This window comes from Malurus melanocephalus, unplaced genomic scaffold (genome assembly GCF_030028575.1).
Source record: "Malurus melanocephalus ecotype Western Australia unplaced genomic scaffold, MMel_1.1 scaffold_689, whole genome shotgun sequence".
NCBI lineage: Eukaryota > Metazoa > Chordata > Aves > Passeriformes > Maluridae > Malurus > Malurus melanocephalus.
Genome location: NW_026623921.1, coordinates 6,004 through 20,278, shown reverse-complemented (window position 1 = coordinate 20,278; position 14,275 = coordinate 6,004). Strand labels below are relative to the sequence as shown.

General features: G+C 39.2%; 1 protein-coding gene across 1 annotated transcript in view; it reads left to right on the top strand.

The window, feature by feature from the left end:
- Positions 1–13,886, top strand: part of IQCK (IQ motif containing K) — a gene marked incomplete at its 3' end in the record, with an annotated part of 16,688 nt that extends 2,802 nt beyond the window's left edge. The window contains exons 2-8 of the mRNA XM_057384169.1: positions 408–481; positions 1,764–1,902; positions 3,183–3,280; positions 4,463–4,515; positions 4,629–4,706; positions 9,353–9,437; positions 13,622–13,886. Of these exons, the coding sequence (XP_057240152.1) occupies positions 408–481; positions 1,764–1,902; positions 3,183–3,280; positions 4,463–4,515; positions 4,629–4,706; positions 9,353–9,437; positions 13,622–13,886 (792 nt within the window). The remainder of the gene's footprint in view (positions 1–407; positions 482–1,763; positions 1,903–3,182; positions 3,281–4,462; positions 4,516–4,628; positions 4,707–9,352; positions 9,438–13,621) is intronic.
- Positions 13,887–14,275: the final 389 nt, after the last annotated feature.

Here is a 14,275-nt window from a genome sequence, read left to right as displayed (position 1 = left end):
GGGGCACAGTAATACTCAGCAACATCCGTAGGATTTAATTGCTTGTAGAGGAATCCAATGTGAAAAGCAATATTGTCTGCTAGTAAAAACAATGGTTAATTCTGTGCAAACATGCATATTATACTTGTGTTGAAATATTTCAACTTATTATTTTAGTTAAAAACCCTTTTCCCAATAAGTGGTTCTTTTATCAATGAGAACTTTGCGCTTGACCTAAAGCTCAAGAGTGGACATGAAAAGAGGCTGTAAAGTTCTTGCTTGTTTTAGAACATGTTAGATATCATGTTAAACAAATGTTTACTGCATACTAAGTTCTTTCARACCTAATTAAATACATTTAATATTGGTTTAGGAGGAGAACATTTTTTTTTAAGTTTTCTGGTAAATGTTCTTTTTTTAACTTTTAGAGCATGAAGCAGAACAGCCTCAATTTTCAGATGTTCCTCAGCCAAAACAAGATCCTAAATCAAAACAAAAATCAGTGAGTACAGTTCAAGTAAAAATACATAAGACTGGATTGAAAAGATTTTAAACAACTAAACTTGAAAATTAGGTACCCACAGGGTAGATTCATTMATAGAATGCAAATGAAACTATTATTTTGCAAACAACTTCTTTGGTCCGACAAATGTAATACTCTAAAAAATTGCTTGTATTTAAAGCAAYSTGGSTAATGCTATCCTAAATGAGATGGCSAGYTGTGTTTGAGCTGTGCCTCTTGCTGCCTTTTGGCTGTTCCATGGGCAGGGCTGGCATCCCCTGTGGGTGCTGTGAAACAGAGCCAGGGCTGAGGCACACACAGAGCAGTGAGGACTCAGGAGGAGCTCAGTGCCACATGGGATGGGTGACGGAGATGTGGGATGGGTGATGGAGATGTGGGATCAGTGACAGAGATGTGGGATGGGTGATGGAAATGTGGGATGGGTGACGGAGATGTGGGATGGGTGATGGAGATGTGGGATGGGTGACGGAGATGTGGGATGGGTGATGGAGATGTGGGATGGGTGACGGAGATGTGGGATGGGTGATGGAAATGTGGGATGGGTGACGGAGATGTGGGATGGGTGATGGAGATGTGGGATGGGTGATGGAGATGTGGGATGGGTGACGGAGATGTGGGATGGGTGATGGAGATGTGGGATGGGTGATGGAGATGTGGGGTGGGTGACAGAGATGTGGGATGGGTGATGGAGATGTGGGATGGGTGATGGAGATGTGGGATGGGATGGGTGATATGGGATGGGTGATGGAGATGATGTGGGATCAGTGACAGAGATGTGGGCACTGGAATCAGGGTAATCAAACACCCTCAAAGCTGTGGTCAGTGCCCCAGTTGTTTCAAGTGTGGTGGTCTCATCCCACCGCCTGCTTTTCAATCGCTCCAGTCCAACTGTTCAGATGAGACAGTTCCCATAACACGTTTTCATAGCAAACTCTAATGTGGTGCATTCCATTTCTAAATAATTACTATGTCTTACAAGGGATAAAATATTTGAAAGTTGTGGTATCTCACCATATTGTCCCAAAAGGAGTCATGTACCTGCTGTTAGGTTTGGATTATTTTACTGTGCTGGAAACTGCACAAGTTTTGAAAGTGTAATTATATGTTTTCAAATATTCAGAAAATACATAAATGATGCAATATTTGAATCAGAAATTACAATCCCATATTTTTAACGGACCTTATAATTTTCCTTCTGGATTGGTTTGTATCTTTGTCTGGTCTGTTGGGGTGTTAGAAGGGATGTGTTTATTTTGAACAGGTGCCTTTGGAAGCAGGAATATTGCACCCGTCACCCATGGAACAGTTTGATTTTGCCCCTGCAGCTGATCCTGGTGCCCAATATGTGCTTCCTGTGCTTGGGGAGGTGCCCCCTGGAGAACCCCCTGATCCAAAAACTTGTGAGTAGGAGTCTGTTATCTTGAACACTGCTGGGATTGGTTTTCTTGCATATGACAGGATTTGTTATTTAGAGTGTTAACAGCTCCAACACCTTTTCTTGTGTGGGATTTGCATGGTTAGGCCTGGTCTGAAAGCAGGGAACCAGCTTGGCCACTTGGTCCATGGAAGAAATCTCAAATTGTGCTTTACAAACCAGTAGCACTGACTAGCTAAGGTAGTTCTGTTCTCTTCTGAATAAATGACTTTTTCTTTAGCCACAGAAATCAGAAAGGGCAGCCATTTCTTCCTTTAAATTAATTATGCAAAACTAGGATCAATAGACTAAAYAGACAATTGAATTTGAAAACTGCTGTCAAAGTACTTTTTACCCATATGATTTGAAATTAGAGTGGAAACAGTTTTCAAGTTTTGTTCTTCTGCTTTTATCAGGTTCTATAGTTTATAATAAATTTACCAAGCAGCAATGTGTTTCTATTATGCATTTTAACCCTTCATTTTGTCTTCTGTTGATTCTTGCTCATTAGGAGTTCCTGGTGCTAGWCAGAAGCAGTGTTACCCTTGGCTTTTATATAAATAATGTCCTYCCAGTTATGACCTTTTTCTGGCAGTTATGAACCAATTAAAGGTAGAAAGCTGAGAATAAATTCGGTGTTTCAGCTGTGTTTCCAGAGGAGAACATTCCTATGACTTAATTTTACTGATCACACCAAACTCTGAATATTTCCAGAATGGAGAGAAGTCCCAACCCATCAGCCCTCTGAAAGGGAAATCATTTGGTATATGGAGTCAGGTTCAAATTTYTGAAGAATCTGGCAAGTATGAAGCAATTATGACAAAGAAATCACAGCACCACTAAAATAGAACCTTTTGTTGTTCCTTTGTCTAGAAATTGAGCTTTGTGACTGCCTCTGCTCATGCAGATTGTGAAGGGCACGAGACACCAGAGTGGTCAGTTCAGCACAGGCTGATTCCTTCCTGTCAGGGTRAATGAGTCCACAGAGCTTTGCACTCCTGTGACTGAACTGCTCCTGGTGTCTGAGTTTGTTCACTGAAAATCAAATGTGCCATGGCTGAGGCTCGCTGCTGGTGTACCTTTGGAATTGGCTGCAGTTTGTGTTTCGTGGCTGAGGAGAAGTGAACACAGAGCAGGGGCTGTATCTAAACTGAATCAATCTGTGATGATGCTGGGAAAGTGTCTGGCTCTGGCTTTATGTGTTGTAAATACAATCTCCTGTTTGTGTCTTTGTGAAATCAAATGAAGGTGTCCTGTTTTGCTCAGGTTCTCCTCGACAATATTTAGAGTTTTACATATTCCCTGTGCTCTTACCTGGACTGGCTGCCCTGCTGCATGAAGTAGAGAAGGAGAAGTGTTTTGAGGTCAGTTTGTAGTTTTCATTTCAAATCACTGGCACCAAGTTACAACCTTTTACTTCAYAGACAGTTKTTTTTTTTWATTGWTTTTTTGCAAGAAAACCAACACAATAATATGACATGTCCTGGGTTGGTTTGGGTATGGGGAGTCTTCCATCATTTCTGCTACTTTCCCCAASCATGGCAATTTTGGTTTATAAACACATCTGCAGCTTAACAATACACATTGTACAGCTMTTTCCTGTTTTCTATCCTGATTCACGCAGCATAGGAGCAATGTGTCAAAGACAGGTCAATTTATGTAATTTWTTCCCTTTATAAATGTTGACTGCTGTGCAACTAATGATTTAATTCWCTAGCAAAATAAACTGTTTCCTGGCAAAGAAATAACAAAAAAAAAATCAGCTTGATTGAATTCGTCTCTGCTAAGTTCAGTGCCTCTAACAAGGATAAAACAAGATGAATTTGATCCTTTGGTGATGGCTGTTTTGACAACTCTGTTCTGATAGTTKTTTCCCATTGCAAAGGAAAAGCAATTTACTTAAAACAGAGTAAATTACAACTGCTAGATTAAACTGAATGTTGTTGTCAAAGTGTAGAATTGGTTCTCTGGAATGGTTCACTCAGAAATGGGAGGCAGTTTCAGGCTGTGGTTGGGAATGGCTGTGCAGTGACACTCAGACTCTGCTTTTGCTCACATTTAACATCTCAAGTGATCCATGGAAAGCTCTGTGTATTCACAGCATCCTCAAGCTGCTTTCATGCAGGAGAAACAATATCCCATCAATGTTCCTTCTATGTCTTGGAAGAAATGAAGTCTTTATTTAACAGAACTTTAAACAACATGGCAAGGCATTTACAACACATTTTCATGTATAAATGAGTTCTGTTAATTTTTTCACAATAGAATTTCCAGTTAGAGAGAGCACCATTGAGAGATATTGGTTCTAAATGCACTCTAACATGTATCAAGATGATATATGTGAATTTTCTGACTCATAGTTTGTCTTGAAACCATTCCACAAATTTTCTAAAATTTTGGCTGAGCCACTGACCATTGGCAGTAGCAATAATAAAGTAGACAAAGTAATGTACTGTATATTTTATTTAATAGAAGCAGTCAATTTAGCTTAAACATATGACTAGTCCAAAGACAATAAATAATTTGAAACTATCTTCTATCTTTAGGGAAAAAGAACCAAATTTATTGCCTCTGATTTCCTAACTGAGTGGTTATACAAGTAAGTTAATCATGTTTTTTGCTACTAAGTACGTTCAATGATTCAAAGATATTAATTTGCAAATTGAATAGCTGAAATTTAAATTAATATGAGTTGTTTTCCTTTTTCTTTAGCAAGAACCCAAAGAAGAAAGATGAGTCATTCACAGAATTGTTTTCCATTCCTTTTGTTAAGGACTGGCTAAAGGACCAGTAAGTTATTGCAGTACTCAGAGTAACCTTTTCTCCTTTTGTTCTTTTGCCCTGCTATCCCAAAAAAGTAATGGAACTTCAATGTTTTGCAACTGTGCCCTCAAAATGCCCTTTACTGTGTGCAGCAAAGAACTATGAGATGCTTGCTAGCTTGCCAGGGTATTACTTACAAGATACTTTGTACTGGAATTGTTCACAGAGAAATGAATGTGGAATTCCTAAACATTTTAATTGTGGAATGCAGGACATTTGAATAGTCAGAACTATTGTGAATATCTTCATACTAAGGAGTGAAGCAGTGTTTTCAGTGCTGCTTCCTACTGTGGAAATCTTTGAGGGTATAGTCAAGAAATCCTGCTCTGCTGTAAGCAGCAGCTTTCAGAATGCCTCTAACAACCCTTGGCAGGATGCATTTCTGCAGCCATTTGTGACTCTGAGAAATGAACACTTGTTTTGGCAGCACAGTCATATAGTCCTTGTTATTTTTGTAGAACCAAGCAGCACAATAGTTTTGAAGGAAATGTTACTGTCCTTGAGACTGCATTTGGTTTAAAATATAGCAGCTGTGTGAGGAAAGTAGAGGAGGAGTTCACAGTGAGAGAATAAGAAAACTACAGAGGTCAGATTTTAAAGAAAATTTTCAATTTGAAAATGTAATTGGAATCTGGATTGATAATTGGTGAAAACACAGAGATTAATATCTTTGTACAAATGCTTACTTTATTACACAATGTAAGTGGAAATTGAGCATTTTTTGAATTCTTGATATGTGATGCTTGGAACCCGGAGACCCAATGGAGCAAGAGGAAAGCTCCCTGRGTGTCCCAGGTCTGTGGGGACAAGCTGCACTTGTGTCAAAAGGTTCCCTTTGTCTCTCTGAGAGCTGGCCCGAGCTGTGCAGGGAGTTTCTGCAGTGCAGGACACCTTTGGGGAATGACCATTGAATCTCCAATTCCACGTTTTCAGTGACTGTGCTGTGCTGCTGCTGCTGTTCAAACCTGCCCTGGGTGGGACATGGCTTTGATTCTGTCACACACAGCTCTCCCAACGAGATCCCCACCTCAGGCTGGGATTTTGTGCTTTGCAGAGTGAGAGGAACTGCAGCATTGATTTGTACTCGTTCCCTAAGCCCTTGGTCAGTGATGCAGTTTTGATTCCGTGGATTTGGGAGGATGGATGTTTGTACCAAAGATAAAATYCCCTCAGATCAAAGTTTTACAAACATTTCTCTTGGAGGTAAAGCTGGTAAAAATGGTCCCCTCCTCCTTCACCCCARTATCACCTTGTCTGTTTGGTTGGGTGTTTGATTATTCTGATCAGGGACCTACTCTGAGCTGGGAATCTCTGCCAAAATGTGTGAGGAGGGTTTCTATAGGCATTGAAAACACAGTAATTCCTCCAGTCTGCTTCACCTGGCAAAACCTGTGTATTGGCACCAGCAAGAGATTAAACTGCAGGGCTGAGGAAGGTGAAYTAAAGAAATGAGCTGCTGAGATATTGAGGTGGTGCAGGAAGTGCTGCAGTCAGCTTTGCCAAGGAGAGAAATGCACTGTGGAATCACAGCCTGAGTGACTCACAGCTTCTGTTTGTGCTGCTGCYCCTAAATAATGTGGTGACAGCACCACAAGGACACTGGAGTGTCACAGTCCTGCCTAGGTGATACACTCAATCTCAAATCCTCTGAAGAAGGAGGCCCTTAAAATAATAATTGTTAATTATTAATAATTAAAAGCATTATTAAATGACAGCTTTTAGTGAACGTATCTTAAAATCACAGATTTAACAAGTAAACATTATTGGAGCAAATGAGATATTGCAATATTAAATAAGAATAAAAATAAGATAATTTATTATTATGTCCTTCTGGATATGTCATAAATAGTTTATTATTATATCCTCCCAGGTATCACAYTTAAAACGTAATTGGTTCTATGCTTTTTTGTGTCATTTTCATTTCTATTTTTGAAGGAGTTTAAGAAACAGTATGCTAAAATGTGCTGGTCAAATTTGATGGGGAACACCCTTATCCTAACTGTGCTGAGGGGTTTATCAGTGCCAAGCAGTCCTAATGCTTAAGAAAAAAGCCAACAAAAACTACCAAAAAAACCAAGAAAAAAAGACCAAAAAAACAAAACCCCAAAAAAACCCCCAGAGAAATATTGTTTTTGTTCTATCAGAGATCCAGCATTTTTTAATATATTCCATACTTGAGTATGACTTTTTTGGCTCTCCTCCAGTGCCTCCAGTTTCTTCTTTGAAGCTCARTTTTTTTTTAAGAATAGCCAAAGCCTCAGTCTTAGGAGCTCCACTCTGTACAATGTGTTTCTAAATGAGATCTTGCAGCCTACTTTTCCCTTATTAGGACACCCAAATGCTGCATCAGTTTTCAGAATTTTAAATGCAAACCTTGYACCTTCAAAACCTGGTTATTGTAAGCAAAGGATGTAAAATTGTAAAATTGTAAAATTGGAATTTGTTTCCAGCTTTAGTGCACTGATTGTTATGATATCTCAGTGCAGGTGCCTTCCCTTCCACTGAGTTGTGTGTTTTATTTGCAGCACTGACACAAAATTCCATCCCTTGGGAACCCCAGTTCCTGGAGCAGATTGCAAAGGCAGTGGAGGAGCAGTGCTGACTGTGATCTGATCTCCCATCMCATCCCAGACATTTCTGCTGCCTTACAGGACAGCTCTACCCTTCAGAGGGTGCAAATCTGAATTTGGGCACAAAATCAGCCCCCTTGGTTGGGCACTTGCTGAGATACAAAGTGAAGTTCCTGTCCCTCCATCCCAGGCTGCTGCTATAACCCAGTAAGGAAATAGAGCTGGGGATGGTTTGTAATCCTATAAATATGCTAATGAGCACCAGAGTGGCCTTTGGTCAGCATTTTGCAGTGGTGTTTCTGGTTGAACAGCCCCAAACTCAATTGCATGTAACCAAGCTCTGGGTGCTGAGTCGGGGCCAGGCAAAGGCAGCAAAATCTGATCCTTCTGAAATTTGACTTTTSTGTCATAGACACTCTGAGTAACATGGCAGCATCATCTCCTGACCTTCTTTAGCATAGTAATGAAAGAAATATGAATGAACCAATAAAAAACTGTTTCCCTGCTCTGACAAACACAGATACCATACAGTCATGTAAATTTAATAATATAAAGCCTTGTTCAGCCTTCCCTGGGCCCTCACTCCAATGACAGACAGTGTTATATGCATCTCTGTCAGGTAGCACAAGTATTTTCCTGGCGCTTGAAAGATTTGTTTAATCTGCATTTGCTCCTTTTTTATGGAAGATATTTTCTTGCTGCTCAGTTCAGGAGACATTTCCTGGTTTGATCTGTCTGTGTGTACCAATGCAGACACAGAGAAAATAAATTTATCATGGCTTTGGTGAAGTGGGCAGCTAAGATATACGTGTCTAKGAATGATTACTAAATTTGGAGTAGTGGCTTTTTGCCAAATATCTGTATACACATATATATATACATTGATTATTTTTTTCTTCCTCCCCCAGTATTTTAATGAGGTGAAGCCTGCTGGTCTCAGCTGCCTTTACAGTTGACTTCATTGTCACTTCTCAGATGGCCAATAGGGCTCATTTTGCACGGGTGACTGATTTTTTTCCTTTCCATAATATGCCCAGTTTCTACAGGCTGTGCTTTCTGCACACTGYTATATTGCATTGGTTTGTGTTTCAACCTGCCATGCTTGGACTGTGCTCGATTTGCCTTATATTTTATTCTTTAATTTTCTTCAATAATTTGAGCTTTAAATAACATTTTATTGTAATTACAGGAAAGCCCAACAAATGCATCTCTATGGATATTATTCTATGTTTTTCCAGGCAAAAAATTGCCGTTCAAGTAATGGGGCAGAATTCAAGTTAACAAAGGAGATTTTTTTTCTACTTAAAAACTGTGTGTTGAAAAACTGCAGAAATTTTCTGTATGAAATATTTGTTAATTAATATTTCTGTATGAACTATTTATTAATTATTTTGCAATGGTGCTTTATGGGGGTGAAGGTTTGATGGCTGCAATACCTGAGGCATTTAAAAATGCCTTAATTTATRTGAAGGTTATCAAAATGGCAGTGAGAAAACTGAAAACTTATTAGTGCTTTGTGGCATTTTCCTGCTGTGGCTGTTAGAGCAYTAAGGGGAGTTTCTCATGTTTTCAGCATGCACAGTCTGACCTAAAGTACACAAAGATAGATGGAAATTTTCCCCTTGACACGAGTGGCCTTTGGAACAGGTCCATGTTTGGTTTCCTTCAGCCCAAGACCACAAACACTCTCACAGACTCCATAAATATTGGTCCTACAGAAACAAAGCTGAGGCCACGCTTTGTGACTCCAAAATACGGCCAAGAATGGGAGCAGAGGAGAGCTGAGTGTAAAAATGGGCACGTCCTGCCCAGGACAGAGCTGCTGAGAGCCCCACAAATCTTATTGTTTGAGTAAGACWTTATTGTAGTGTATATAACAATGTATTTGCAATGGAGATCTTCTCTGTGCATTTTGTTTTCAGAGCCATAGACACTGTGTCTTTCAGGCTCCTGAACAATATTTCTCTTTGGTAAAATATACTGTTAGGGAAGAAATGTTTTACATTTATAGGCTGTCAGTTTAAAACCAGTGGTTTTTTTAAGTCCTAGACCACCAGTTCCTCTGTCTCTAATTCTCTCAGAAGAAGAAGCAAGCCTCCTGATTCAGTCCTTCTGGAGAGGTTATCGGGTAAGAGTAATCTGGAATTGTTTTGCTTGATGTTGAAAACTGTAGRACTGTGAAGGCCCCAGGGAAAATCCTTACATAAATTTTAAGTAGGGGATACTATAAATAGCTGCTGAGACCCCTATGGTTCATTGGCTTTGGATGTTGCTCTGCCTTATGCCCAGTGACTACAGTTTTTTCACAGACATTTATGCTGATGTAATCTCCCTGTTTTCCTCAACTAAAAATCCACAGAAATTCAATTTTCCAAAGTAAAATTAAGCCTGAACAATGGACAGTGAGAATCTCTGACTGTCAGGTGTTCTTTAAACACCAATCAGTATAAAACACTCTCTGTTGAGTTCTCCACTGTTTTGAACCAGCAGGAATAGATAAATGCTCCTATAATGTGCTSTGCAGCCAAAGGTGATGAAATACCTGGGAATGTTCTTATTGACTGATGGATTTTGTGACCCTTTTGCTGGTTGGTTCTCCTTTATTTTCCTTTTTTAAACAGCTTCAGCAGTGACACTGATGAGCACTGACAGATCCCTGCAGGCATCCTTTACAYGAGGCAGTTTTTATCCAATGTCAGCTCTGGCTCTGAACACTGCAATGGTGCTCACATTTCTTGTGCTTCTCTGAAAGAGGTGAAGGGCACAGTCCTGCCTTGTGTAGAGRAACTGCAGAATTCTCACACTGCTGTTTATCATCCTAAACCACTTCCCAGAAATGAGAGGGAAACTCTAGCTGTAAAAGGGAGGAGACATAAAAATAATTCAGGCTATAAAATTAGCTTTTAATGCTTTACCTTATTCGAGATGAGAGAACGTGGAGTTTTAAAAATCAAAAATTGCAGTCAGAATAAAAAATAAAAAATCATTAGTAACAAATCATGACATAGGGCAATGTGTTATCCTTGGGCTGGCAGATTAGGTGAACACTAAGTTTAATGGGATTTCATCACATTTATGGTAAGTATGTTATGAAAATTTACCAAAGAATTCAGATCATTTGCTTTTAAAATAAATAGTTCTGTCAGCTAACACTGATTTCATGTTAATAAGGGACAATAACTGAACACTTGCAAATAATGAGTTTTTCATCTAAGGATATTATGTCAAAATTTTAAACTCTTTTCTGGGGTTTTTCATTAAACCTTGTTTTATAATTCAGAGAATTTAGARCTTTTAAACACTTTTATTGAGATRAAAATTTGCCCAGTGTGATGAATAATTGAACACAAGCACACAGGTACATGTCACTGTGATGGGGAGTCAGGTACATTATCACTGCTCTTCCCAAACACATCTTCCATGGACTGAGACCATTTTGGGGTATTTTGTTGACTGTAATGGTTTAGGCAGTAGAGTTTATTTGGTTACATAACAGACTGAGCATCATTTCTCCTCTTGAGACTTCACTTGTTTCTGCTGCCTCTGGCTGTCTGAGCTTCCAAAAACACATGGCAAAGAATGCAAAAATGGATCAGGCAGTAAAGGTTTTTCTATGTAAAGGGGAAAAATAAAGCTGTAGGTACAGAATATTGAGAAATCTGATAATAAAGCACATTCAAAACAGTGCATTCCTCCTTACCTGCAGAACATTTCAGAAAAACACTTGTTTAATTGTTGCAGTGATAATTAAKGCTGCCATCACCCAGCTCCTTGCCACAGTCTTTCTATGAAGACATTGGTGGGCAYTCTGACAATTATTTCTTAATTTCAAGAGCTGAATTCCAGAACAAATAGCAGTGGAAAATACAACTGCTGAGTTCTCTGAGGAGACTGCAGAAAGGAAGAAATCATCTTGAGAGGGCCGGGAGGAGGGCTCAATGAGACAACTCTGCCATCAGAATTCTTCCTTTTCACTTTCTCCCATCCTTGTTTATTGAGGCTCTTGCCCATCCCAGACCAAGGCAGGATCAGATAGGGGTCAATTTTCCAGGCACTTTTCCAAYAAATCTATTTGGATCTCTTTGCTATCACAGTTGAAAATGCTTTCCAGCAAGCTGTGGTTACGAGAAGGTCACAAAAATATTCACAATTATTTCCAGCAAATGTAGAATCACCCCAATGATTGGGAGGAGTGAACTGTCCCTCAAAGCTGAGAGGGCTCAGGTGTGGTGCAGACCCAGCAGCTGCTTGGACAAATTMTTGACTCTCTCTTTGTTTGCCTGCAGATTTTGCTGCTAAATCACAGTAAAATTGGCTTTTTAATCACAGTAAAATTGCAGTCTGCTTTCAAAACAGAGTACTTTCCAAGGAATTAACACTATGCTAAACTATATTAGAATAACTATGCTCAACCATAATCTATTAAGCATATTTGGAACATTTTTTMTGTATTTTGTTACATTCTTGTCACCTGTTTTACTGCAGGTGGCATATCTGTATTTTTTCCCATGTTTTTGGTCACTTCTAAAAAGACACTTTGTTCTGGGAGCTCATGYTTACTGTTGGATTTAATGCTGACTTTGGAGTATTTGAGTCTGTCTGACTCTGCCTTTATCTCAGAACTCTGYATCCCCATGGATTTCACTGCACTGGCACTGTTTTATTTGCTTAGGGAGACAGTACAGAATCGAATATATTTGCATTTTATCTTTTAACTGTTAGAATCATTGTCCTCATTTTCAGTGTTCGGAGATCACCGTGGCCCTGCCATGGTCCAAAACACAGCTGAAGCTGTAAATGGACACATCATGTTTTCAGAAATTGTGTCTTTAGATACAGAGTGGTCATTTTTCTGTCTTCTGCCTCTTCCACTGCTGTCATTTCTGTGCTTGTGTCCCACAAGAATTCCCTTAACCCTTTCCTGTGCACACAAACTGACTCCATGCAATGGGGAATTATTTACCTTATAAAAGCAYAGATGGCAGCATAAAAGAAAAAATATCTCTTGCACTTCTAAAGAAATCACTCCGTGTTTGCATTATATTTTGTTTTTGCAAATAGTATTTGATGGATTTAATAGAAAATTATCTTGTATTTTTGTGTAGCTGAAGATATCATTAGTAGCTGTAACTTCTTTAATTTTTAAAATTTCATTGCAACCTTGTAAGAAATCCTTGTAAGTTTTATAGAAGATATTAGAGAACTATATCAGTATAATGGGATATTATTGGAGCCTAAGAGGTGTCTGATGTCAGTCAGTGAGTGGAAGCCTTGGCTGTTTTTATTGATCCTGTAACCTTGTATTGTATTTCTGAGGCACAGAGTTATCTTCTCCTGAGGGGAGTTCAGCCACTGCTTATTGCACTCTTAGCTGCACTACAGAGGAAAATTCTGGGTGGAAAGAATACTTTTGATAAATAATTTATACTGTTTTCTTTGAGGTTTGGTTTTTTTATAACTAGTGGARAACTAAGCTGTGCTCTTTTGCTCTGTGTGTATCTCAGCAAAGCGTGAGGAAAGGAGAGTGTAAWGGAGAAGAGCACATAACAGAGTTCAAATCACAGAGCAAACCCTTCACCATACCATGCAAGAATAAAATAAATACAATTTGACTTGAACATTTTCTAGGAGACTAAATAGTTGTCTTCCTGCAAGCAAAAATGTGTCCAGGAGAAATTTATTTTAGCAGGAACGACACCATTACAAAAACCCTGGAAAAATTCAACTTAAATCTAAATGGAATCAATGCCTGTGACATTTTTTTGTGGAAGCAGAATGATGTCCTTCATGGGGTGATGGACTGACAAGGAGCAGATATCATGGAATGCAGTCCAGTTTAAATCACAGATTAAAGCTCTCCTGTTTGTGAAAGCTGTGTGGTGGCATTGCCACTCAGTCTGTTTGCAGCTGATGGCAGATGTGAATCRGGAATGAATTTCCTTCTGTGTTACCCTTCAGGCTCCTCTTCTCTTGTTTTGGTCAGTGGGTTGCTTTTATAGAGCTGTGATTTCTAAAGGTCCTGAAACCCTTCAGCATAAGGTTTTAAACTTTAGTTAACTCAGAGAATTAGCATCTCATTCTCAGGAGTCCTTGGTAATCAAAGTGATCCCCTAATAGACATAATTGGCTGAAAAYATAATGATGTGGATTTTATTTCTGTGTAAGCTGCACACTGTGAACCTCTGGGATTGTGCTTTTACCTGAGGATGACTCTCATGTATTTGCCCAKCCACAGCCTTGTGTAAACAATGGTGTCCCTGTCCTGGGTGACACAATTTGGAGTAATTTTGGGTTTCTGTTCCCCTTTYCCAGGTGCGTTGTGACAGTGAAATACAAGAGCTGCGTCAGTGGCAAAAGAAGCTGAGAGAGGAGAGACACATCACTAGGATAGTGAGAGAATTCTGGGCTAAGCAGGAAGCCAAAGGTGAGAGAATCCAATTGTGGGGGGTTTGGTGTATTGGTTGGGTTGTTTGTTTGTTTGTTTGTTTGTTTGTTTGTTTTTACATTGTGTTGAATTTTTATTTGAGTTGTATTAAAAATAGGCCACACAGCAGGACACAAAATCCCGAGTGGGAAGGTGCTGTCTGCTGGGAATGCTTGGCTTTTTCCTTACAATCACTGCTGATTCTACTTTAGTTGCCTGTGCAGCTCAAAGTGACAAAGGAAAATAGAATAGAGGGCCCAATTCAATAATTTCAGAAGATGATGACAATTTGCTGGCACAATATTTCCCAGGGCAGGATTAGACAAATACCAGCTACTCTTCATGTAAATGTTGATTTTCACCAGATGGGTTGTGGTACAGCTTTTATGAGCTGTGGGATTTCTATGCAGTAAATACTCTSTTGGCATTTTGGTAAAAACTCAGATAGCACGAATAAAGCATTAAGATTCATGGTCAAAGGAAAAAAAAAAGTAACATTTTAAAATAGATACAGCATTTTATTTTGAAATTAACCACACTTA